The 25,109-nt window shown below is 48.5% G+C and overlaps 1 protein-coding gene across 2 annotated transcripts in view; it reads left to right on the top strand.

Moving 5' to 3' along the window:
- The window catches only part of pcbp4 (poly(rC) binding protein 4), a 37,457-nt gene extending 13,566 nt beyond the window's left edge, over positions 1-23,891 (top strand). For both annotated transcript variants that reach the window (XM_076027114.1, XM_076027113.1), the window contains exons 2-14: positions 712-903; positions 1,061-1,084; positions 2,869-2,901; positions 5,083-5,199; positions 8,970-9,101; positions 11,147-11,275; positions 12,868-12,942; positions 15,237-15,308; positions 16,872-16,913; positions 17,006-17,081; positions 17,597-17,646; positions 21,443-21,612; positions 22,899-23,891. In XM_076027114.1, coding sequence (XP_075883229.1) covers positions 796-903; positions 1,061-1,084; positions 2,869-2,901; positions 5,083-5,199; positions 8,970-9,101; positions 11,147-11,275; positions 12,868-12,942; positions 15,237-15,308; positions 16,872-16,913; positions 17,006-17,081; positions 17,597-17,646; positions 21,443-21,612; positions 22,899-23,241 — 1,371 coding nt within the window. In that variant the 5' untranslated portion in view covers positions 712-795 and the 3' untranslated portion in view covers positions 23,242-23,891. The remainder of the gene's footprint in view (positions 1-711; positions 904-1,060; positions 1,085-2,868; positions 2,902-5,082; positions 5,200-8,969; positions 9,102-11,146; positions 11,276-12,867; positions 12,943-15,236; positions 15,309-16,871; positions 16,914-17,005; positions 17,082-17,596; positions 17,647-21,442; positions 21,613-22,898) is intronic.
- Positions 23,892-25,109: the final 1,218 nt, after the last annotated feature.

Below are 25,109 nucleotides of genomic sequence, written 5' to 3'. Positions count from 1 at the left end.
GGGAATTAGCGCGGAGCAAGCGGTCCGTTTCCGACAACCGAGCTGCTAGTTTCATTAGCAGCACGGGTTGGTTAGCGGTATCCAGTGTGATAAAGACACAGCTGGCAAGAACCCATCAGGATGTGTTACCATAGTGACCTAACATACAAAAAGCTCCAATAGAAATGTACTGTGTTTATACCAGCGGTTCTCAAATGGTGGAGTCTCAGGACCCACATTTCTTCCTTATCATGAAGTCGCAACCAAAATTTATTCCACAGCACTCCCACCAAAATAAAAACACTAGCCCACTTTCTATCGTGCCTCGCAAATAAATTATTGAAATTGTTGAATTGAATTGCGTGTCCTGCAAAATAAATGCCCGACATTTCCTCTTGAAATATATATAATTTAAAGTCCCTTTAAAAAAAAAAAAAAAAAACGGAAACTGGGAGCCGCGACCCAATCAAAACAGCTCTGCGACCCACTTTTGAGTCTCGTCCCACCAGTTGAGAAACGCAGGTCTATACTAGGCTCTTCTTTATGACCAGACGTTCCAAACGCGGTCGAAGCCCAAGCGTTTGCCTCGAGGTTTTTGCATTCCGTCACCTTGTCCTCGGCCGTCCCCCGAACTCATTAGGACGCCGACCGTCTCCCGCCAGTGTTTGCTTTGCGGAATGACACCATTCCCCCAAGTCTCCGTGCTCAGTGTCACCTCCTCTTGTCTCGCAGCGCTGCACCGACAGGAGCCCGGAGAGCCAGAGACGAGCGCTGGCCTTCCTTCAGGTGCGTGACAAAAGTGAATGAGCCTCGTTCATGCGTCTCCCTGAGTGCCACTCCCACGTCACGATGAACTGTGAGCAGGACTTTGGAGACGGGGGCTTGGGAGTGACCCTCACGCTACGACTGCTCATGCATGGCAAGGTACACGCACGCATTGTTTATTAATGAGCGCTGCCGCTGCGGCGGCGGCACTCAGGGCTCCCTCATTTTCAGAATCAATCAATAAATAACAACGCTACTATGAAGTATGAATGTTTCACCTCCTGTCGCTTGTTTGTGTTTCTCCTTGTGTTTGCAGGAGGTTGGCAGCATCATAGGAAAGGTAAGAGTTTTCATGTTTTCACTCTGCGAAACCAGACAGTTGAGGTGCTGGATATAATTATCAGACCACCTTGTAAAAATGGGAAAACGTCAACGTTTTAGAAATCTTTCAATCACTAGTGCGAAAATAAAAAAGGAACAGTATTTTCTTTTGGGGAAAATCAATGCCACTAATCATCCACTAAATCAACCACTAAAATCATTATTTTCTGTTTATTTTCTGTTTTGTTTTTTTCTGTTAATGCAAGTGAGTAACAACATCTCAATTAAGAGATGACACAGGAATAACAAAAGAATTATATTTTACCGTTAAAAGATATAATTTCGGAGACAGAGCTTCTGAATGCTGGTTTATTAACCATACCATTACAGAAACATGAAAATAAAAGCTTTTAATAATTAGCAATGGCGTTAATGTAGGGCAGCCGTGGCACAACTCTTCCATTTGGTGGTCTGATAAATTCATGAAACACCGTCCATGTGAAATTCATGAATTCGTTTGAAGCGGCTCCAAGCTTAATGTACAATCAATGCCTTTTGCCCTGGACTCTCGATAAGACGCTGCAACACGACACCGCCAGAAAATCCTCCCCATCTGACATGTAATGGCCTCAGACCAAACCTTTTAGGGAACACTCCACCACCCATAATGCACCAGTAATCAATCAAACAGAAACACGAGTGCATTGACCACAACCCCCACCCCCTGCTGAAACTGAGCTGGGGAGACATATTGCTGTCGGCCCCTCGTGAGCACTTAAGGTGTCTGTGAGGGTGGGGCCTCTGGCTGGCGGGCGTAGCTCGGCTATCTCCTGCGATCGCGCCTGGTAACGCTACACCCGGGCCCCAAAACAAAGACAAAAAAAAAAAAGTTGACTTCAGTGGAAGCGGAAGAGCGGGGACAAAAGAATGATGGCGTCGCAGGAAAGCAAAATAATAATAATTGGAAAAAAAAAAAGAAAAAAAAAAAGGATGATGTCATAAAAGAAGGCAGGGATTTGTTGCGAGCGATCGGAATATCTCCGAGAGGAAGAGAGAATGAAAGGGGAAAACGGCGAGGAACTGAGACATGGGCTTGGCACACGCTGAGCGGCTCGGCTTAGAGAGGAGGCACTTGATCTGCGGCACTCCGGCTAATAACTCGCCACTCCTCCCTCCTTTTCTCCCTCTCTCTCTCCCTCTTCCTATCTCTCTGGCATAGCTCCCATATCTCTCCCGTTAATAAAGCGCCGCCATTAGAATCACAATGGACGACTTATAATAAGTTTTTCCTGGAATGTGACATCAATTATCCCAGCCGGGTGGGGATGACGAGGGGGGTTTTTGTGTGGATGCGCGAGGGCAAGTAGGAAACAATCCTAAAAGCAGGGCCCGTGTCCTCTCTTAATATGATCGTTTTCACGATTCACTCGCTGACTTGTGACTCACTGACGTGTAACCGGGGAGAGTAGCGGGAGAATGGCCATTGACACAGCGCCCCCAGCTGGTCTGGCGTGGGACATCACAACCTTGGTTGTTGAGCTAGCTTCTCACAGGCAGCCAGCCAGCCAGGCTGTGTCAATGACCGGGCTGCCATTCACCACGTTACACATTTGCGGGTTTTAAGACGGTCATTATAGTAGCAGGGAAGCAGGAAGGGTTGCAGAGTGACAGGGTATTGCACAAACAGAGAGGTGTCTGTTGCAGCGCCGTCCACAGCTTGATGAAACTCCGCTCTGAGTTGTTGCTTTTCGCCGTTTGAAACGTACCCAGGTCTGATCCTCTCCTCTTCTCCTCTTTTTGCAGAAAGGAGAGACGGTGAAGCGAATACGAGAGGAGGTAGAGTTATTTTCAGCCTTTCAACAACAACAACAACGACAACGACGACGACAAACTTCTCATCCCGCTGCATTAACGTGATTCCGCCTCCTCCGCAGCGAGCTGGGCTCTCTCTCTCTCTGGGAGTGTTTTCAAGGTTTCCGCTGCGTGCGTGTCGACGCGCCACGCAGCGGAAATAAAGCGCCCGGTTTCTCTCGGGGAGACGTGAGGTTGACTCCGCTTTGGTCTTCTTTTTTCTTTTTTTCCTTCTACTTGCTCTGACCACAGGTCCATTATGTTTACCTTGGGAGGAAAAACACCGCTGACTTTCAGGAGGCCTCTAATTATGATCAGGCTTTCTGCATGAATTAGTAATAAAGCCGGGCTCCCTTCCTGGAGCTGCGATCCAGACAAAACACACAGAGCAGGCGCTCGGTCTGAGCCGCCTTATTGATAACAACAGCGTCTCGTTTCACTGCCGAGAGTCTCCCTCCGTCCTCTGCTCACATCTCCTCGCCTGCCCCTTCTTCCCGTGTGTCCCTGCACCTCCTCCTCCTCCTCCTGCTCCTCCTCCTCCTGCCGCTCTCTGCCTGTTCGCTCTTTATAAATCTCCAGGGTGCAGCCAAAGTGAGGCCACTTCGTTATCCCTCCGCATTTAAAAGTAATTATGCCGACACGGCGGGGACGCACGTGATTCTGCCCCCGGGCACTTAGCTTTTTTTTTTTTTACTTTACTTGACAAGGCAGAAGAGTAAACCAAGAAACAGCGGAGGTCACGTGACGGCGTCGCCCTGCGGAGCGGCGGGATGAACCACTCAGCCGTGGTCGTCATCCATCTAGCCAGGCGAGCCAGTTACGGCCCGGGCGTACGAGCCCCCGCCTGTCATCTCCCTGGCGGGGGCCACGCACAGCGTGATTCACTGGAGTGACTGGAGGAAATGTCACAGAGGTCACCGCACTGTGGCCCGCTCAGGTCATGTGACTTTAACTGGCGAGCGGTGCAAGGACACTGGATGGAAGGAGAGACGGGCAGGAGATTGATTGATCGAGGGCGACGCCCCAAGGAAAAACTCCATTAGACTGTCGGCCTGATAAACAGAGACGCGCTGCGAAGCTCTTATGGACGTTACTTAGCACCTGGCAGTGCTGCACCCAAGGGTGCACAAAACCGTAGAGGGTCTACGTCCATTGAAGAGGAAAAATTGAAATCAAATTGCATTTTTCTTTCATGAGTTAAAGGCATTTAACATGAACGTAGTTTGTGGATGTTGTTTTCTAATAATTAACCTTCAAATTTACATGCAAGGCCCGGCCAGATGTAATGGAGAGGCCATAATTCTACAGTAGCCCAGAACCAGGATCTGCTCAAGGCTTTCAGATCACACCCTGATATCACGACTGGTGCTGGAAGATGTGAGATGAGAAAAGAGGGATTAACACCAGCGCGGCCTTTCCCAGACGACGGAATTTGCTGATGCTGATGAGAGAGAAGTGTTTGCAGAGTGACGCAGAAGTCGCCCACTCTCTGCAGGGAGGGTCATTCAGCCTCCCAGACTGATTGCAATTTGCAGTTGCAAATGCATCAGCAGAAAGCTAAACATGGTGCAACATGCAGGTGTTTCCAGTGAGCTCGCTGACAGTCAAACACGACTAAATCTTCCATGCTGGAGGTGAATTTGACGATCGGAACTTCACAGGGAGCAATTTTTTGTACAGCAACTGTCCTGCTCTTTCAATGACACAATGCATGGCAGCTGTGTACATATTCAGGACGTATATATTGTTTAGCCTCGCATAAAGACCGGGAAAGGGGACAAGCGGCTCGCCTGGCATTGACAGAGGCTGAAAATACTTCAGACCAGCGCTTAATTACTTTCTATTCTGTTCTGTGCTTTCGGAGATTGCAGTTGTTTGGTTAATTTGTCTCCGATAACCTGATTCTGAGTCAAAAGTGGAGCGCCTCCTGTTCAGCCTCCTCTCTCTCACGAGTCCCCTCTTCACAACGTGGTTTGAGAGGTGGCTTCTCACATCTTTTTTCCTTCTGATGTCCTGTTTGTTTGATTCAGACGACACACACAACAGCCGTTTCCATCTGTTCAGGAAGCAGCCGGCCAGCTCCGACTGTGCAGTGCCTCGTTCATAAGCGTAAATTCCACAAAATGCTGCTAATGCTGACGGTGAACTTGACCCGATCCCCCACAGAGCAGCGCTCGTGTCAACATCTCCGAGGGTTCCTGCCCGGAGAGGATCATCACCATCACCGGCTCCACAGACTGTGTCTTCAGAGCTTTCACCATGATCACGTACAAACTGGAGGAGGTAAGTGTGACGTCGTATCGGCTCATGTTGTCACCATACCTGAAGCAAGTCGGCATCTTGCATGTCTGAGATTCTAACTGACCTTCAAGGAGTGGAGAAACGTGTCGGAGGGAGGAGGGAGGAGCAAAACAAAAATCACCACGTTGTTATGGGAAACGATTCCCTGAGCTCCTAATGTAATGCAACCACTAATGTGCTCTCAACGCCATTGATTAAGCAGAGGCGATGGAAGGGAAATATTTGGTTGTGTTTTTTAGCCCAGTGTGTTTTTCCAGACAAAATTACGCAGCTGAAGATAACTTTGGACAAACACAGACAGACAGACAGATAGATAGATAGATAGATAGATAGATAGATAGATAGATAGATAGATAGATAGATATTGATATAATAAACATACATAAATATAGGAAATAAAAGATAAGACAAGAAAAACTGCAAGCTCACCTGTTTTATTTCAATCATAAAATATCTGAGCTCAATAACAGGCCAGAATGTGACCGTTATTACCCAGAGTCCATTTTTGCACTCTGGCTGGTGAAGTGGTGAGTGTGTAAGTGGTCTCATTTGTGCGACTTCTTCAACATGTCCACAGTTCTTCGAAAGAAGCGTTCTACTTTCTACTGGGCAACGGCAGTCGAATCCACTCACGAAGCAAAGGGACAAATGGCGCTAATTTGTACCTAATAATGAGAAGGAGTAGACAGGAGGAAGGAAAAAAAAAAAAAGCCATATCTCCTGATCACCTACTAACGAGATGTTGAAGACGAGGTCTCCCATACAATTAAATGCCATGGCGACTGTCCATCACCTGACTAATTAACGGGTTGGAATGAACTTGTCTCTGGCTGGGATTCAGCCCCGACTGCAGCCGACTGTGTCAGGAAACAGGTGTTTCCTGTGCGGATCGACCAGCTCCAGTAAACACGGCGGGGTATTCATTAAAGATCTTTCACACTCACCTCCTTTCAACCCCGGAGTTTCCATGGCAACGTCTTGGCTGACCTGCAGCGCGCCATCATTCAGTTGTCATGTGTAAACCTTTAATTAAAAACAAAGGGGGACAATCTGGCTGTTTATTGGCTGCCGAGTTTGACACTTGGCATTTGTCGCCGCCCGACCAGCTCCAGAACACGCGGGGAACAGCGGCGGCGGCGGCGGCGGCGGCGGCGGCGAGGTCTTTCATTTGGCTCTTGAGCGACTTGGATCTGTGTTTCACTTTCACTGATGTTTCTTCCAGCAGCTTCTGAGTGCCCCCCCCCACTTACCCACCGCTCCACCCCGTCCCCCAGCCTCTCCCCCCACCTCGTCTAAACCCTCAGATTCGTGAGGAGAGACGGCGTGCACAAATTCACATTATGCAACAAAATATTCCACGGGGACTCTGCTCGGTTTCTTACTGTACATAGGCTTCAGACATTTAATTTCAGATATGTGTGAATTAATTTATTGCTTTCTTCCTGGGATGGCAGTCACACAAGCTCTGCAACCTTCTTTGCACCATTGGCATTATAGTATCCCTTACACGGAGTATTAAATCTTGAAAGAAGTCACAACATTCCCCCCCCGCCCAGATGCTGGACTTAAGCGTCAGCTTTTTCTAATTAGATTTTTCTCCTTTTTTTTTTTTTTTTGTCCTAAGGTTGCTGAATTCTATACCGCAGCGGTGCAGTCAGGGCAGAGCACATGGCAAGCGGCTTAGCGAATATACAGCCGTAATCTTAATGGAACCGTTCGCAGTTGTTAAGATGCCGCACATATTTTTAGATCAAATCAAGAAAATCATGCCCGGAGCTGCTCGGCCGGCTCTTAATAAGATGAGACGTCAGAGAGTCTGATCCGCCTCCCTAAATATAGACACAGAGCAGAGAAGCTACGGCGCTACATCACAATATTGCCTTCAAAGTTCTCTCCCTTTTTTTTAAAATAGCAAGAGAAAGAGGGAAGGGAGAAAGGGAAAAAAAACGCTGTTCCAGTTTCATCAGTTTTCTTGAAGTTCGGATCCATTTTAAGTCAAACTTCTGCTAATTTTACCGCCAACAGAAGCTTCTGCGTGTCGGCGTGCTTAACACACTGTCAGACATTCTGTTGCGGGTTGATGGTAAGCGAGATGGGGCAGCGAATTTACATTTCAAAGCTTTGCGGAGACGTTGGGGTTCATTAATTAAAAGCTGGATCTCCACCCACAGCGGAGAAGGCGGTAACAACACTCCCGAAGCCGGCGACGCTCTCGATCAAAAACACAGATTACCGAACTCTGCCGCGCGTCCGATGGGGAGATAACGCGTACACAGATAACGATGGCAGTGGCGGCGGCGGCGGCGGCGGCGGCGGCGGCTGTTGTCCCTCGGCGCTGCGTTAGCCGCTCGCTTCGGCGTAAACACAGGCCTGTTTCAACCCGGAATGCTCTAAATTGTATTTATATTTCACATTAGTTAGGTTTTCAGGTTTTTATCTCAGGCTTCAATCAGAACGAAACGCTAATTGTGTATTTCTCTCTTAATTTTGCTGGACAGGATGTGTATTGGTTAAATAAAAAACGCAATAAAACACAGCGGGCGAAGTGGCCGTCCAAATGGGCAGCGGCGGAGCTGCGCAGGTGCCGTTTGAGCCCGTCTCTTCCTCCAAATGAATGACATTGTGCGTAATCCTTTCTGACGTGTCCTCAGTGGCCGAGGAATATGTTTTATTAGATTGCAGCTGCTCCGACTTTAACTCCTCTCCATGCACAGAGGGGCCCGCACTCCCTGCGTGGGGAAGCAGCTTGTTTTTCTCCTTCAGTATTTGTGCCTGATTATTTCCACAGACTCTTCATTTTCAGAGGAAAGAATTCTCTTTCAAAAAGAAAAGACTCAGTCCCCCTCCATCACCTCCATCACCCCGACCTTCTTGCCTTTTCAATATGCCTGTTTAATCCACCTTATAAACATCTTATCCACTATAATATAAAAACCCGTCTCCACCGTTTTTGAATTTATTAAGAAAAAAAAAAAAAAAAAAAAAGACAAGTGGAGTGCTGCCTACATATCTCAGTATTTTACCTGTTGTGCTTATTGTTATTGAAAAAAAAAAATCATATTTATTCAAATTGGGTTATTCACTTGTTTTTGAATAGAGCTCTGGAGGACACAAATTCCCAAGGCAACCGGCCCGGTGTGCTTGCAGCAGGGAGGAGGCGCATAAAAGGCTCAGCCCTGGCTGAGCGAGGAGCTGAAAACACACGTTTAAACTCCACTGCAGTGCTCGTTTTTCTTTTTTCTTTTCTCCGCGTTCCAATATTTCACCGTCTGCAGCGGACGTACGTGCGTCCGGGTGGAGGTTCAACGCCCCGCCGTCTCCGCGGCGCAAAACGGAAAACATAGCATAAGCCGGGTGCCTGCTGCGCTGTTGACAGTTGTGATTTTGAGCGGATGCCAGCCGGAGCTGATGGGTTGTCTTGGCTCATCATGACACGGCATAATTAGGGAGTTTTCCCCGCAGTTTTTTCGCGCGCTCGCTTCCCAGCGTGTAAAACATTCAACAGCCAAGATGCTTAATGAGAGAGGAGAAACACGAAATTAAAAGTGCATTCAGATTCTTATGATTCCTTTAAAAATCAGAGTCAAACTTCTTGGACCTCAGTTTGAAAGTGTTGCGGGTTCAATGGGCTTTCCTCTCCGTCAGTCCGCCCTTCACCCGCGCTGTCTGCTCTTGTCCTCTTTGACTCCCCCTTTTTTCGGCCTTTAACGTGCCTTTTTTCCCCCCCTTTGCTTCCATTTCTCCCCTTTCAGGATCTGGCGGCGCTGGTGGCCAACGGCACCATCAGCTCCAAGCCACCAGTTACCCTGCGGCTGGTTATCCCTGCCAGCCAGTGTGGCTCTCTCATCGGGAAGGGAGGGGCAAAGATAAAGGAGATCAGAGAGGTGAGCAGGCAAGAGGCTCACATCTACTCCATCCTGCCTGCGCTCGCAGACGGGTCCAACACCGAAACATGAAGGGAACCAAATCTCCTCCAGGAGACGTGTGGAAAGAAAACCGCGGCTGGAGGAAGGAGATATTTCATTTTCCATAAGACGACCGCTTCCCTTTTCTTGACTTCTGCCTGCTATCAAATCCTTCAGTTGGCTTTGGGCCGTCGCCTGTACTAATATAATTAGGTTACTATGTCATAGGCATGTTATTAGGGTACAAAGTTCAATTGCTTGTCGCCGCAAACAGCATCACACGGCAACAGCTCAACGCATTTAGACGCATGTAGACGTGGTGGAGACGATTTAAGCGAGCATCAGATCGGAGAAGGGAGGAAACCGAAGTGACTCTTTGGGTTGTCGGTGCCAGACGAGCCGCTAGCCTCAGTATTTCACAAACCGCCTCTGCTCTGGTGGGATGTTCGTGACATCACAACTGTCTCTGGAGTTCGCAGAGAACGGTTCCGAAAAGAGAAATCACCCAGCGAGCGGCAGCTGTGAGGAGGAAAATGCCTTGTGGTGACAACGGCAACAGTATGAAATATGAATTCCTATTGAGAAGAAAGATAGTAGCGAGAAGGTTTTTTTTTTTTTTTCTTTTTTTTTTAACTCTTGGGAGAATTAGATGATAAACATGAGAGTTATCGTCGGTTTTTGCTCACACTTTACACGGAGACTGGAGAGTGTAAAGGCAGGAAATTGGCAAACTGCTGCAGCGCAGCCGGATCACTTGACACAGCGCGCAGCAGCGTGACTCAGCAGTGGCGTCTTTGAAAGGGAAAACCTCGTGACTACATTAGGGCCCTCTTTAAACATTAGGATTACGTTCATCAGATCCGCTGCCAGACACGTCTGACACTGCGGCTCTGTACTCATCTGCAAATAGAATGCGTCTCGTTTTAGACGTCACCTTCCCTGGCGACGCCATCCGGCTGATGTTTAGCATATATTCTTGCGCTTTTTACAACCGACATTTTCTTCAGCCTAAGTTTGTTTTGCTGCTGCTGCTGCTGCTGCTGCTGCTGCTGCTGCTGCTGCGACCACAATACTTTGTGTGCGTGCGCGTGCATGTCGTGGGCGGGTTCGGTTAACCTGACACGCCAGATGGAACGTTTCCGGAGCCCTTTGGATTTAATTCACCTTTCCATTGGGGAGAGAGCCCATAAAAAAGGGAAGGTGATTGGATGAGCCGTTTGTTTATCGCATTCCAAACAGACCCGGGAGATTTTTATTTTTTACTGCCAGTTGAGCCAGTTAGCAGCAGCTCAGGGCTTCTTACTGGGGCGAGGGCCCGTACAAGAAGTGTGCCCCCCCCCCCCCCCCCCGTCCCCCCGTCCCCCCGCAATGCGCAACGACGTTTGACGAGGCTCGTGCCAAAGCCGGTCGGTAGTAAAGCGAGAGATATTTCTCCCTGCGTCGCAAAACCGTAAGTGCCGTTTCTTTGTTCTTCCTTCTAATGTGAAAACGCCGCCCGACTGGGGCGTCCACACCAGCAGCAGCCATTGTCTCCGGGCTGGCAACACATTCTTCACTTCCTCGTCGTTTGTCTCTCTAGCTTTCAGCACTCGTTGAGTTTTTCTGGCACATCTACGGCTCAGTTCCTCAATTCCGAGACTGGCTGAAAACTATTCCGGCCGGAGCTTTTCGAGACGGACGAGCGACGTGTTTTCGCACTGTGACGCAGCAGCATTTCACAAATCGCCAGGTGCAGATAAAGCGGAAAGAAAACAGAAAAAAAAAAAAATGTTCAACAGTTGACGCGCTTCATTATAAAGAGATCAGCGAAAGTAGAGAGAGTTGAAGCTACTAATCACGGCTGTCTTTCCAATTACCCATGACCGAGCAGGACTTGGTGTGAGTCATGCGGCAGCCTGGTCCGGTTCCCTGAGCGGAGCCAGCCGGGGAGACGCAGAGAGCGGCCCGCCGGCGGCGTAATCACAACTTGTCTTAACTGCGATATCGGACTTAATCTTTTTCCTTCAAACCCCTATCATTCACAGAGCACCGGAGCTCAGATACAGGTGGCCGGGGATTTGCTGCCCAACTCCACCGAACGAGGGGTGACGATATCTGGGAATCAGGACTCTGTAATCCAGTGTGTCAAGCTCATCTGCACAGTAATCCTGGAGGTGGGGAGAAAACTGCTTCACACGCACACACACACACACACACACACACCTGGCGCGGCAGTGTGGGGGAAATAATTGATGTTGCCATGTGCGCATTCACCACAATAGCATGCAGCAATTCCACCTTTCATGTCTTTTAATAGACCGTGCAGCTTTTACCTCCATGTTATTTACGTCTCTCAATTCCAGAGCATTATGTGCATCAGTAAAATGACCAAAATCTGTGTGTAATTTTCATACTTTCACTTTTTTCCATTACATCTAAATAATATATAATGAAAAAGAGGGGTAAAAATGCATGTGGACTTGGGCTCTCTGTAGATAAGAAAGAAGCTAAATCAGAACAACTGTTGTAGATCTATAAGTCACACTAACAAGAAAAATCAGTCAATCAATCGGTCAACCTTTATTGATGGAGTGCTAAATCACATCCAACGGCATTTTAAAGTGCTTTGCACAATCAAAGAGAAAACAACTGATCTGAAACTGAAAAGTCAATTTAAATCTGAGCAATTTGCCTGGAACAGGCAACAGCGTCCGTTTCAACCGAATTTTTTTTTTTTTTTTTTTTTTTTAACAGCATATCAAACTATGACATTTCCAGAAAATACCAAAATACCATCGGAAATGCATTCCTGAAATCAATCATTTCTATTTTTCCATTGGGCCTCACCCCACAAACGAAGTTCCGTGGAGAAAGTACGACTGAACTTTAAAATCTGGCCATCGCGGGCCGACAGACGGAGTCCAAAGGCAGAGGTCAGAGCTCAGTATTGACAGCGAAGACAGCGAGCGGCCAGCAAGGAAACAAACCGGCCTCCAGTGCAGTTGCTCCACCTTTGGACAACAGCTCTCTTGAGAAAATCAAGGAGGAGATGAGAGGAGAAAAAAACAGCCCAAAGCACAGTTTGTCCCTGTGCGTCGCGCACAAGTCCTTTTTGTTTTAGCGCCGCAGCTGGACCTGACTGACTAATTGCTAGTTTGATCCAGTTTTCCAGGGCCCTTCTTCAAAGGCTTTCCACTTTCATTAGGATTCCGTACCGCCGGCTTCTGGCTTGTGGTTCCAAGATTTAAATTATGCAAAGTTATACAAAGAAATTGCTGTGACGGCTCCCGCGGATAGATGCTCTACATTCTAAAGCCCCTCCCGACCAAAAAAATAAATAAGAAGTATCAACAATAATGCATCCAATGTCATGTACACTGCAAAATCCCCTTTTATTATTGGCGTCGGAAGAATGTTTTCGTCAAATGTCTCCTTGTCAGCAGTTGCATGATTTATCCAGAGGGCATACCGCTGCAGCGTCTGCAGCTGTGATGCAAACTAAAGCTCAGAGCTATTATCTACAAAGAGCTCTCGCCACACTCCCTCAATAATTCAAAGAATGACTAATATTATCAGATGGAACACAAGAGAAGGAATGATGTCAGCGTCATTAACGGTTAAGTTCGACATTAAAGTCTTTGGCGTCCTAATTTACTGACGCTCAACGCCACGCCAACTCGGACATGATGTCATTTGTCGGGGGGCGGGGGGGTGAATTTGAAGGGCTTGACTTTGACGCACATTGTCCTATTTTCTGACTCCTCAGTCTCCCCCGAAGGGTGCCACCATCCCCTATCGACCGAGCCCCTCGCCGGCCGCAGTCCTCATCGCAGGGAACCAGGTCAGAGAGGTTTACCGCACCCAAGTCCGAAAGCCTCTTTGTTATTTTACACTGTACCGACACTCTTTTCTCACAACGTGACCTTTTCAATGAGCATAAATTCGATCTTTGGGGGGGCTTTTTTTTTTTTTTTTACGCGAGCAAGGATCTCAGACTTACGGTTGGTAGGTGTTCCTCAAACATAAAGACTGACTGCTGGGAAAGAGATGAACATCGAGTCAGTGTTGCAAACAAGTGGTTTCATTCTTTGCTTGCCGTCACAGTTTACAACAGCTGTTGACAGAAATGTTGTTCTCTTTCATAGGAAATCATTACAAAGGCTTCTTTTACTCAGTGTTGTTCACTGAGTGCTCCACTGCGCCGCTCTCAGTGGGTCATGGGATCGGCTGTTATTAACTCCAAAACAATGATAATGTGTTGATGAGGGTTTTTTGGGGGGGTTTTTTTCAATCTATTTTTCTGTACTTTATTCACTGTGTGCTAGAGTTTATATACCGGCTGTAAAATAGCGCCAGGACGTACCGAGGTTCTGGTCAATAACTTGTACATGTTACAGGAAACGATATGCCTGAGCATTACGTCGATAATGTGGGCTCAGCAGCGGGAGGAGGGGTACGGGCTCAACACAGTATATTTCCATGGCAAGGGCTAATTGAATAACGGGCTTCCTGTCTAAAACAGATTACAGTTTAGTGTTTCTTTGTTGTTGTCAAGATGAGAAACTCAAGAAGAAAAGGGGCCGTGGTTCTGGTACGTCTGTAGTTTAAAAAATATGATTCCTGACCGGGTCTTGTTTTTTCTTTTAAAGGTCCGGTTTTCAAAGTCTCTGTAAATTCAGCCGTATGTTTACCTCCCCTATGCGCAATGTGGTTGGGTTTAACGTCCTGCTGAAACTGATCCTTTGTTGCGTTGTGTTTCAATACTGCTTGTTTCCGTGCAAACACGGAGCACTGACAGGCTTAAGAGTTAGAAAACGTCGCTTAAGCTAAAGTTTTGCATCAGATGGGGGGCCTTCAAAAATAAAAAGCTTTAACGGCAATTGCCAATGTGACTACATTTACTTTAGAAACTTGGCGGAAAAAAAAAAACTAGAAATGTCACGCGGGGAATGTCGACGCTGGTGAAGATTCTCCGTCGTTCCGTTCCAGTCGCTCCTTGTTTGTCAGAGTTCTGACTGGGGGCGACGCCTGCTCGGACACACAGGAGCCTCTGTTTGGCCTTAGCGGGCTGCTGTGGAAGCGCGTTGCCTTTATCTGCAGCCTCGTCAGGGCCGCCGCAGTCATGTGAGCTCTGGGCTTCGTCGTCATCGAGGTGGCACGTCACTGGCGGAGCCGCCGAGCGAGGGACTGCCGTGAAGTAATCGTGCCACTCGGGCGACGGGTGAAACTCGAGCGGGGGGGCCGCTCCCGTTTGTTTAGCGCTCTGATTTCGGTATGCTGTTACTACCAATCAGATTTTCGGCTCTTGGCTCACTCACGGGTAAACAAAAATGGTGTCTGTGTTGAGTTGGGTCTGTGTGTGTGTGTGTGTGTGTGTGTGTGTGTGTGTGCGTGTGGTGTACATGCCGCTGTCTGAGAAGCCACAGATCCCCACCCCTCTCATGAAGCAAGTCACAAGATTAGTGAGTGAGCCAGGAGACCTGCCGTCTCCTCTGGTTAAAGCAGCAGCAGCAGCCAGATACTCGGCATAGCTGTCAGCACTCCTCGCGCTGTTTGTCGCTGCCCCACCCCCATCCGCCCACCCTCAGAAAACTCCCCCCCCCCTCTCCCCCTCGACGGCCCGGTCAATTTATGGGACGGCTTTGTGTATTTTGATATTCGCCGTTATAACTTTTCAAATTAAACTCGGGATGGGGGGGGGGGGGGGGCGAGGGTCGCCGATGGCTTTAATGAGGGCGCTCGCGGAGATAAGAGACGTTTTGCGTAATTTTGTCGGCGGGGGGGGGGGGGGATGAATGCGAGTGGAGGGAAAAGGGTTTGCGGATGAGTCACGGCCCCCTAAGCCTGTTAGGTGTGTTATAAAGCGTCGGAAATGCAGCCCGGAGAGAGCCCGTCGCCGGCTAAATTTGATCTGAGGCAAAAAGGGGGCCGGCACAAAAGTAAAATGAGGCTCGGAGTTCATCATTATTTTCATATCAAATTAACATTTGTGCGTGTGTGTGTGCGTGTGTGTGTGTAATATAGTATAGTGCGTGTGAGAGATCATTGATCAGTCAGTAAAACTAAAGGCTAAAAAAAAAAAATGACTGTCCGTCTGCATATTTTCAGAGTAAAAGTCATCTGCTTCTCTTGCAGGTCTTTGATGCTTCAGAGTTTGCAGCCCACCCCATGTACTCGGTGGCCCAGGGTGGCCTGGACCTGCAGCAGGTAACTGGGATCCCTGCTTCCTTCCTCTAACACTTTTTTCTTTTTTCTTTTTTTTTTTTTTGGTCTTTTATTTTGGATCTCAGGAGGAGTGAGTCGGAGGGCAGCGGGAGATGCGAGCTGGCGAGTCAGAGCAGGGTCTGTGCGGCATGTCCAAATTTACTCATCTGGCATGAGGCATTAGAGAGAGAACAGCTGAGCGCAAAGCTGCAGCTATTGTTCTCCCCTGTCATAAGAGCTATATCCCCTCCTGAAACACGACGCCGTCGCTGCGGCGGCGGCTCCACCGTCTCCTTTTTAGTCCTGCCTCACTCTGCACCAGAAGCACATCGGCTTCAGCAGTATCCCTCCCAGGACCAGGCGGCAGATCCTGACAAATCGTCAGCAAACGGAGACAGTCGGCGAAGGGGAAGCGGCCCTGGAAGCAAACTGTTACTGGGGTTAATGAAATATGACGGTTTTACGGTCGACGTCGCTCTTTGCCCGTAACTGGCAAGATTAAAACCCCCAGATTTACTACGATGCTTTGAGCTTCCTTGCAGTATCGCTGTAAAGCACTGATGGAAAGAAAAGGGACTTCTTGCTCTGTTCAGTTGTGGTATGGTAGTCAAATGTTGGTGGATGGATGGATGGACGGATGGGTTGGGCCAATGTTGCAGGCAGCAGGATGTCGGAAATAAGAACACTCAGCTTTGCGCACGTTAATTATTAAAGGTTATATTTTAGTAAATTATGCATGACGTTCCCTGGAGGAGAAAACAAAAAGGGAAACGCTGTGCGATCGGCACACTTTAGTTTGACATCAGTCTGGCCAGTAGGACTGCAAAAAAAAAATAGTCCGTAACAGCACGGAAGAGAGGACGAGCCGTCCTGTTAACTCTGCCTTTAAAGGTGAATGACACCATTTTGTGGAGGAAACAAATTGCACTGGCGAATGTTGTGTTCACTTATTTGCACAGTTTATTTTGTTGTCGTGGGTGTTTTTCTTGGTCTTGTTTTGTTTGTGCTACTCAGAGCCACAAATATATACAGTCGCTTGTTGTTTTGTGCCACAGGACGTTTAAGTAGAGCAAACACTAGTTTGTAGAGCGCATCAATAGGGAGGAAAAAAAAAAAAAAATCCCCTGGTTGGCTTCGACCGTCTGTAATTCATTTTCGCGTCTTAATTAGTTCGAAGAATTGCAGGGGAAACTAACTCTGTCTAATCTAAAAATTTTGATATTCATTTATTTCGTCATGCAACCTTCAGAAATACAAACGCCGGCACACACAAAAAAAAAAAAAAAAAAGAAAAATAGAGGACAGTGTGTGTTTCCACACCGTTAGCCGCCGCCGCCGCCGTCTTTGGCAGGATCGGCGTGTGAATAGTGTTTCAAGAACAGCCGGCCGCCTCGGCGCCTGAATATGTTCAGGGCTGACCTATAAACTCTCTCATTTCTCCGGCTGTGGAGCGCAGGCATGTATTGACACCCAAGCACTTTCATTAAGAGGCACGCGGATTTATTGCCCGTGTGATGTTTTATCGCCGCAATTTACTTAATGCAGAACGCTCTCCACCCTGCGCAGGCCTACACCTTGCAGAACCAGTATGGCATTCCACACTCGGAGGTAAGGACCTTGTGATAATGGAAATGTGATAATTAAATATAGAACCGGCGCGGCGCGCGTGTTTTTAATTTGCATTGTTTTGATCTTCCCAGCTGGCGAAGCTGCATCAGCTGTCGATGCAGCAAAGCTTGAGTCCCATTGCCCAGCCTGCTTCGACCGTCCTCCCTGGTACGTAGCCCTGCACTGCATCTTCCTTCAAATCGTCTTTAAGTAATCTGCGTGCAAACGCGCGGCCCCCGAGAGTTTCTCTATGTCGCCGCGCCGCTCCCCAATTTGTTTCCTACATTTTGCGCCGCCGCATTTCGACATGAAAATAAAAAGCTGGCTATAATTAACTGTCGGGATTAAATGCTTTTGTCACTGAAGGAGGCGGAGTGGAGGAGCCCTCTCAATCGAACGCATTATGTGAAATGATATGTTCTGCGCAGTCACAGGACTGTCGGGGAGCGAAGAACGAGCGCCGCGTTAAACGCCACCCCCATTAAAATTGAAATTATTAGCTTTACTATATCTCTGAGTCTTTCAAACGCGTTTTTCTTTTCTTCCCCGGCAAGCAATTCAATGGCGCGCCTTTTTTTTTTTTTTTTTCGCCGTGGAGTTGAATGAATGAATATTTAAATGTCTGCAGTGTCAATTTTATTCATTCTGCGCTTGTATTTTTTTTTTTTTTTTTGTCTCATCAGGGATGGACTCCAACTCTCAGACATCTCAGGAGCTGCTTATTCCAAATGATGTAAGGCCAAGCAATAGCAAAGTCAAGATTTTTTTTTCCCCCCTCGCCCCCTTTCCTTGTGTTGTTTGTATTCTCCCGTTGGAACAACAAAACTAAACAAAAAAAAAATAAAAATGAGGCGCAGAAGCGGGAAATCAGCCTTCACCTCACATGTCAGGCGGCGCAGGAGCAGGTGACTGCGGCTGGCGGAGACGACGCCCGACTTGGGGGCGGAGATGCGAGACAGGCACCTCACTAATTATCCTCATTATTCTAACCCCAGACTAACCCAAGGTTAAAGGAATTCTGAGCTGATATGGATCCTTCGGCGTTATTGCCTCGGCTGCAGTTGCACTGTCTTAGAGTGGCTCCCATGAGTGCCTAGTAAATCCTCTCATGTTCCCTGACCTACTTAGAAGCCGTCTGCTGTCAAAACAGCCAATAAGAAAACAGACAAAAATCCTTTCCTCTTTCGCTCAGCCCCGCGCCGCCGTTCGACGCAACGGAGCCGCGATCTGCGAGGGTGGGGGCGGGGTGGGGTGGGGGGGGGGGGACTGCGGCGGCGAGATTAGCGCGCCTGTCCCGCCGAATGGTCGCCCCAATATTAGTTTGAGAGCGTCTGATTGCTTTGCTCTTATTTTGGTTTGAGCAGGAATTAAAGGCTTCCTCTCATGTGAAAACGGTAAAATGAGCTGTGTTGTGCGATTCAGCCCGGCCGAATAAAATAATCAGAGATACAAAAAAAATAAAAAAAAATTTTTAGCACAAGCTCGCGATGGTGAAGAAACACACCATTCACAGCAACGCAACGATTCTACCGAGCTTTTAATAGCGCTCAGCTTATGTGCACGCGTTATGGACCGTGCCGCTGCATCACTGCAATCTCCTCCATGGAAAGAAAACAGATCTTCAATTATGGACGAACAAAGACTAAACACGTATTTGTTGTTTGTTTTTGTTTTTTTACACAAAGAGAAATAAGGCAACAAAACAGAAAATGACTAACTATCAGATACGCTGCAGTGTAAAGAATACAGCCGTGCCGCAGCCCCTGAGACAACATTTCTGAAATGCCTGCAGGCTTTTCGTTTTTTTTTTCTTTTCTCCACCCCCCCCCCCCTCTTTATAAGTAAACCCCCACACGGGCGGTCGGCACAATGCATCAGAGGAATGAGGGAGTCCAGTGACAGGGACAGCTGTGAGCTCCAGCCATTGTTCCAGAAGAGAGGACTTAGAGCCATGACTGAGCCTCCTCAGGCCCGCAGCACAATCCCGCTCTGTGCTTACACGCCAAACGTCAGGGGGGTGGTGGGCCTGGGGGGGGGGGGGGGAGGGGGAGATTGTTCGGGGGTGGGGGGGGGGCAGCTTTGCACGCACACGCGTGCAGATGCTTTGAGAAACGGCGCACAATGCTTGTCAGCAGTACGGCGCAGGGAAGATTTAGCCCGGAGAGCCAAGAAATGGCTGTGCCCTCGATCCAGTCATCCCTCTTCCTGTGTCCTTTAAAATGACTTGGCTCAGCAGTATATATAGAATGTTTGGGCCTCTTACGTCTGAAGATGAGGAGTGTGTGTGTGTGTGTGTGTGTGTGTGCGCGCGCTCCCGCAAATATTACATTGTGAGGACTGGTGAATGGTTTTGGTAAGCGTGAATATTCCTCGCTTTTCCTCGCAACTGAAATGATGAAATTCCAGGGCGAAGGCTTCAGTTTAGAAGGGAGGTACGAGTCGAGGATGTGTTGAGGTCAGAAAAGGGGTTAGGCTATAAAAAAAAAAAAAGAAGATAAATGAAGGAGGGGAAAAAAGAAACGGGGCACGGTTGCAGTGAAGACCGTGATGCCGTGTGAAGGCAACGAGGAGAACGAGGACCCTAACCCTGGAGACTGGCCCTGGTCTCCAGACCACTTTTTAAGGGTCTCGGTCTCTGGGCTGACTCGGGATTTTTGATCAAGACTGGCCAAGACTCAGCCAATGACACGATAATAACAGAAAATAATCCAGCTGCTGCCGTTTTACGCTCTGTTTGTGTCGCCCAGAGCGACAGAGCCACTTATTCCTAGTTAATTAATTTTTGTTGAAGCAATTTTATGAAGCAAAGTTGGTTCAAAATAGTTGGCAAAGCAGGAAAATGTTAAAGAAAATTATGAAAAAATACCTCCCTGAAAAGAGATGCTGCTGTTCGATTTAGAAGCAACCTTGAATAAAAAAAAAAAAAGATACTGGTCATTTTCTTTCTGTTTTGTTGTTATTTTTCTTTGATATATCCAGTCTTGGTCTGGTCTTGGTTCCGATACTCTCTAGTCTTGATCACGTCTTGGTCTCGGTTGGTGCGGTCTTGACTCCAACACTAGATTGAGGACGTTTCTTCTTCTTCTTCTCCTACGTTTCCTCACAGCTGAATCATTAGATATCAGGGTGAAGGCTTCAGGTTAGAGGAAGAAAAGGCAGGGAGGATGACGCTAGGTGAAGGTTAGCGGTTAGCGTTAGGCAGAGGATTTGGTTTAGGCAGCGTAACCTGATGGGAAAATGGAAGTGGCCATGCAAGGCCACACCCAGATAGAGAAACATGCTTGTGTGTTTGTGTGTGTGTGTGTGTTTGTGTCCGTGTGTGCCACACCTGTGATGTTTCCTGTGTGTTTATACAGCCTGGGCGTGCTGGGTTTTTTTTTTTTGTTTGTTTGTTTTTTTTGCTGCGTTTTTTTTTGAAGGAATGAATGCTGCTGTCTGACGTCACGTCGGCTAAATTGGGTGAGCTGTTGACAGCTGGGCGGTATTGACAGTCTCATGGCAGGGGGTGTGGGGGAAGGGGGTAAGTGCTGTTATCCGTCATTTGAGGTCTGTAGTGGCACCGGCCACTGGCCACTGCAGCCCTCCACCAACCCCACCACCACCACCACCACCAATAAACTGCGCGGGGGGGCCAAGAATAGCAGCGCGGCGGCGAGCGGCAGCCAGGTGCGATGTGACAAATCAGCCGTCGCGGAAAACTGACTGCTCGCGCAGAAAACGTCCGTGCACTCCGACCTAAGCGCGGGCTGAGCCGCCAACACCCAAGTGCTTCATCACTGCCCCACTCGCTGCTTATCTGCCAGCGTAACCCTGTCCCTGATCCCTGACACCCCGCACTCGAGCTAAGATGTCCCCTCCTCCGCCCCCTCCCACCTCCGCAAGCTGCGGCTCTGCTAAATATCTGTTGGCCCTGACGGGCAGGGGGCCCAGGACGGCTAATGAAAGCCGAAACATGAGTGATAATGTATTTGGGAGCGCAGTAAAAACCCATGTCACTGTCTGATCCGGCCTCGGCAGACAGGAGGCTCACGCTGATGGTGCCGTGCATTATGCATTTGAGTTATTTTCCCATTATGTTTTTCCATTAGCGCGGGGGATGCGCCGAGCAGGCATGTGTTTGGGAAGTGATTTGTTTGGGAAGTCATCACCGCTGCGAGGAATCAATAACCTTTTAGCCACTCGGATAAATGAGAGACAAATGCACAGCCTCTTGACTCTTTTACCGGTGTGCGCGCAACAGCAATTAAGCTGGACTCTGGAGGGGTGGGCAAAAAGTGCTTTTGACGTGCGTGATGGATGAGCGGCCCGCCGAAGACAATGTAAATGCAATGTGTGGAGGCCCGCGTTGTCGCCGCCCGACTCTGATTGTGTTTGGCCTTTTGCCCTTTGCGCGGGAATCGCTTTTATCGGCGGCAGGCTCGAAACAAAAGCAGAATTCCCTTTTATCGGATTCCGGACTGCTGTTAAATGTATCCGCTTAACGATCACCTTGCATAACAAACTCCGTCCTGCCTCTCGCTCCGCCGCAGCTGATCGGCTCGATCATCGGCCGTCAGGGAACCAAGATCAACGAGATCAGGCAGGTGTCTGGAGCTCAGATCAAGATCGGCAGCCAGCTGGACGGGACGAGCGACCGTCATGTGACCATCACAGGGACGCCGGTCAGCATCAACCTGGCCCAGTACCTCATTACCTCCTGGTAAGCACAGGGGACCGCCCTCTACTGGTACAGTGCGAGTGGAAAATATTGGTTTCAGAAACGGGGTCAGAGGTGATGCCGTAGAGTGATCAGTGATGATGACGGTATTTCCTTGTGCTGTGGGCTAATTGGTCTCATGGGAATTAAAGAAGAGCCAGGTTGTGATGTAAGACACAGCAGCAGCAGCAGCAGCGTCTTGTTAGAATTGTTTGTCTGTTTTTTCAAATGAACTTCTTCCATGTGCATACAAAAAGTCCCGATATAATCCAAATTCTTTCTGACAATTAAAAAAAAACAACAACATAAAACACGGAGGCTTTTAAAAGCTTACTCAAAGAGGATCAGCAGGAACATGGTGAAAAGGGTTCTTAGTTTCCTTAAAAACAACAAGGTTACTTTAAAAATTCAGATGCACCTATAATGTTGGGATGTTGAGTGTATTAAGAGAAAAAAAACACACACATCATTATTATTATAAGTGTAGTTATTATTATTATTCTATTAGCCCTGTTCAAATTGTCTAAACTATAAATATGGAGGCACCATGTTCAGTGAAATATTGGATCGGGTTGCATTACGTAGAACAACAACAGAACACGTCTAAGGTGCCGCTTTGGACCGAGTTTTATTTTCAAACTTGCCAAGTGGCGTAACGTGTGGCAGCTGTCATCACTTGAGGGCAACTGGAAGCGGCGCAACTCCTCCTGGAACCGCAAAAAAGTCTAGACCAGGCATGGGCAAACTGCGGCCCGGGGGCCATATGCGGCCCGTTAAGCGTTTTAATCCGGAGCGCTGAACTCAAAGAAATTTTATCAATCGTAAGTAAGTCATAAAATAGCTGTATTTCATCCATTATTTCAGTTTTTTCAGTCATTTCAATAAAGAGCTGAATACGGCTAAGGACAGATTTTGCTGTAACTTTGCTTTTGTTCATTTTCAATTGACACGTTTTCTACATATCCCATGATATATTTTTTCTCCTATGAGGTGGGTCACCAAAACACTCCATCCATCTGCTGCTGCTCCCCCCAACCCCCCGTCAAATTTTAGAACCCATTGTGGCTCATCAGTCAAAAAGTTTGCCCACCCCTGGTCTAGACCAATGAGAGCGCTCCGTTTTAAGCAGACATCGTGCCTAAACTGCTGGAGTTGTTTTTTTTTTTCCAAAAAAAAAAAAAATCTAGAAAAAGAAAAAGAAACTCGCAAAGAAAGTTCCCACAGTGTTGCAGCAACAGCATAATCCCCTAATCCAGCGCGTGTCCACCTCTCCCTCCTCCCCTCCGCAGCTTGGAGACAGCCAAATCCACGGCCCAGGCGGCCAGCATGGCCGCTCCCGTCGACCTCAACATGGCCTTCACCCAGCCAGCCTCCCCCGCCTCCCCCACACCCACCCTGGCCACCATGGGCGCGCTGACCCCGGCTCACATGCTGGGCAACCCGTACGGTGCCATGCCCCTCTCCGGCCTGCTGGGGGTGAAGTCCGTCCCCTTTCTGACTCTGTCCAGCCCCGCCCCCGGCGTGGCCGTCACCGCCGCGCCCTCCCACAGCACTCTGGCCGCCTACACCGCCAAGATCTCCTCGGCCAACTGCATTAAGAAGCCAGAGAGACAGAAATTCGCTCCCTACTGATCCGACCGTAGCCTCCGGGCCGCCGTGTCTGGAGAGCGGGACGAAGAGCGGCCGCAGTGCTCTCTCGCCCCTCAGAAACGCCTGATGTAGCCATATCCGCCGGCAGAGACGCTCTTGACTTGTACTCTACGACGCAGCAAAACGGAGAAGAGACCAACGGGAGATAAAGGAGGATAAAGCTATAAAAATAAAACATATTCACGGTTATAGATAATTTGTGAGTTTCCCATAAATCAGTGGACTGCTTTCATCATCACGTCATCGTTGTTATTGATCACTAGAGGAAGGGCTGGAACCTCAGCTGAGACTCACATGTGCAGGCGGCGGCCTTTGACATGTGGGTCCCAGGTGCGAGATCAGCTGTATTTATCGAGAAATTTGTAAATTATACTCAGACGACAAATGCTCTACTGTATGATGCTTTTATACAATGTCTGTTTGCCTCTTGAAGTTTTTAAGAAAATTTCTAAATGTCTTGGGGGGGCCTGTTTTGTTTTGTTGTCGTTTTTTTTTTTTTTTTAATAATCCGTGCTCTGGTACTGTACTGTTCAGTGTTATGTTCGTTTCGTTGGATTTTATTTTAAATGTGAAACTTGTTTAATCTTTATTTATTAGAATTGTTTCATTTATTAAAAGTCTTTGTTTCTGACACACCGGTCTCCAGCCTTCTTCCTTTTTTTTTTCCCCCTGTTTCTTTCATGCCACCCCAAGGCGCTCCGGCACACCAAACATTCCCACTCTTCCCCCCCACCCCCCCACCACCCCACCCACCGTCTTCGCGGACACCCAAACAGTGGAGGAAGCGTTTGAAACAAATCAGTGTCAAAATGATGCGGCAGAGCAGGGGGGGTGGGGGGGGGGGAAGGTGCACACAAAGAGACGGCCTAACAGGAACGAGTTATTTTTGTTTTGCCTCTAAACACAGGCCTGGATGGCAGCCTGTCAGCCCAGTTGCCAGAATTTATGAGGGACGCTTTTCACATCGGCGTGCACTTGTGCCCTAAACAATAACTGTGGTATGAGACAGAGAAAACCCCACCAGAGGAAAAGAGCTCTGCCTGCCTGCCTGCCTGCATGCCAAGCAAAGGCCTGCCACGCACGCACGCACGCGAGTGAGCACAAAGAACAGACAGAGGCGCACGCACGCAAACACGCACAGCTGCGCGCGCGCGCGCGGGCGCTGCTCCCCTGTGTGGGACTAGAGGACATCATTACACTGAAAGCACTCAGAGAAAGTCAACAAAATACAGTGAGACTTTCCCACACAGGAAGGAACGGAGGGGCGTAGCCAGTCAAATCTGGCGAATGAAAAACCTGAGACGAGCCACGGTGACTCAGAAAATACAGGGAAGTGGGGGGGGGGGGAGGACCTCAGGATCTGCATCAGCATGCAGCACAACGTCGTCATCCTCCAGAGAGGCAGCTGACATCCTTTCATCCCAACTTGCTTTCCTCTCTCTCTCTCTCTCTCTCTCTCTCTCTCTCTCTCTCTCTCTCTCTCTCTCTCTCTCTGTAACTTTGCATACGCAGAAGGCTGAGGGCACACAGTCCTCTGTCACAGAGCGCGCGGATAATAAACGCTGCCGACGTCACGGCCTTTCAGCTCGGGGTCCGTTCAAAGCCGGGACGTGGCGGAGGAGGAGCCGTCAAAACACTTTGGCTCCCTGTGATCTTTCCATGAGAAACACGCGCACGTTAGCAAGCACCTCTGTGTTCACGCACGCATTTATTTATCTATTTATACATCCGGCTTCTGTCTGTCTGTGTTCTGTTTTGCACGTAGATTTGGCTGTTGCCAACCATCCGGCAGCAGAGTCTGACTGAACGGCTGACTTGCGCCCCCTGTAGGCCGGCAACTGGTATGTGCC

This window comes from Nelusetta ayraudi, unplaced genomic scaffold (genome assembly GCF_046127955.1).
Source record: "Nelusetta ayraudi isolate G7.1 ecotype Tasmania unplaced genomic scaffold, CSIRO-AGI_Nayr_v1 ptg000019l, whole genome shotgun sequence".
NCBI lineage: Eukaryota > Metazoa > Chordata > Actinopteri > Tetraodontiformes > Monacanthidae > Nelusetta > Nelusetta ayraudi.
The sequence above is the reverse complement of the archived record's forward strand: the minus strand, read 5'-3'. Positions and strand labels throughout refer to the sequence as shown.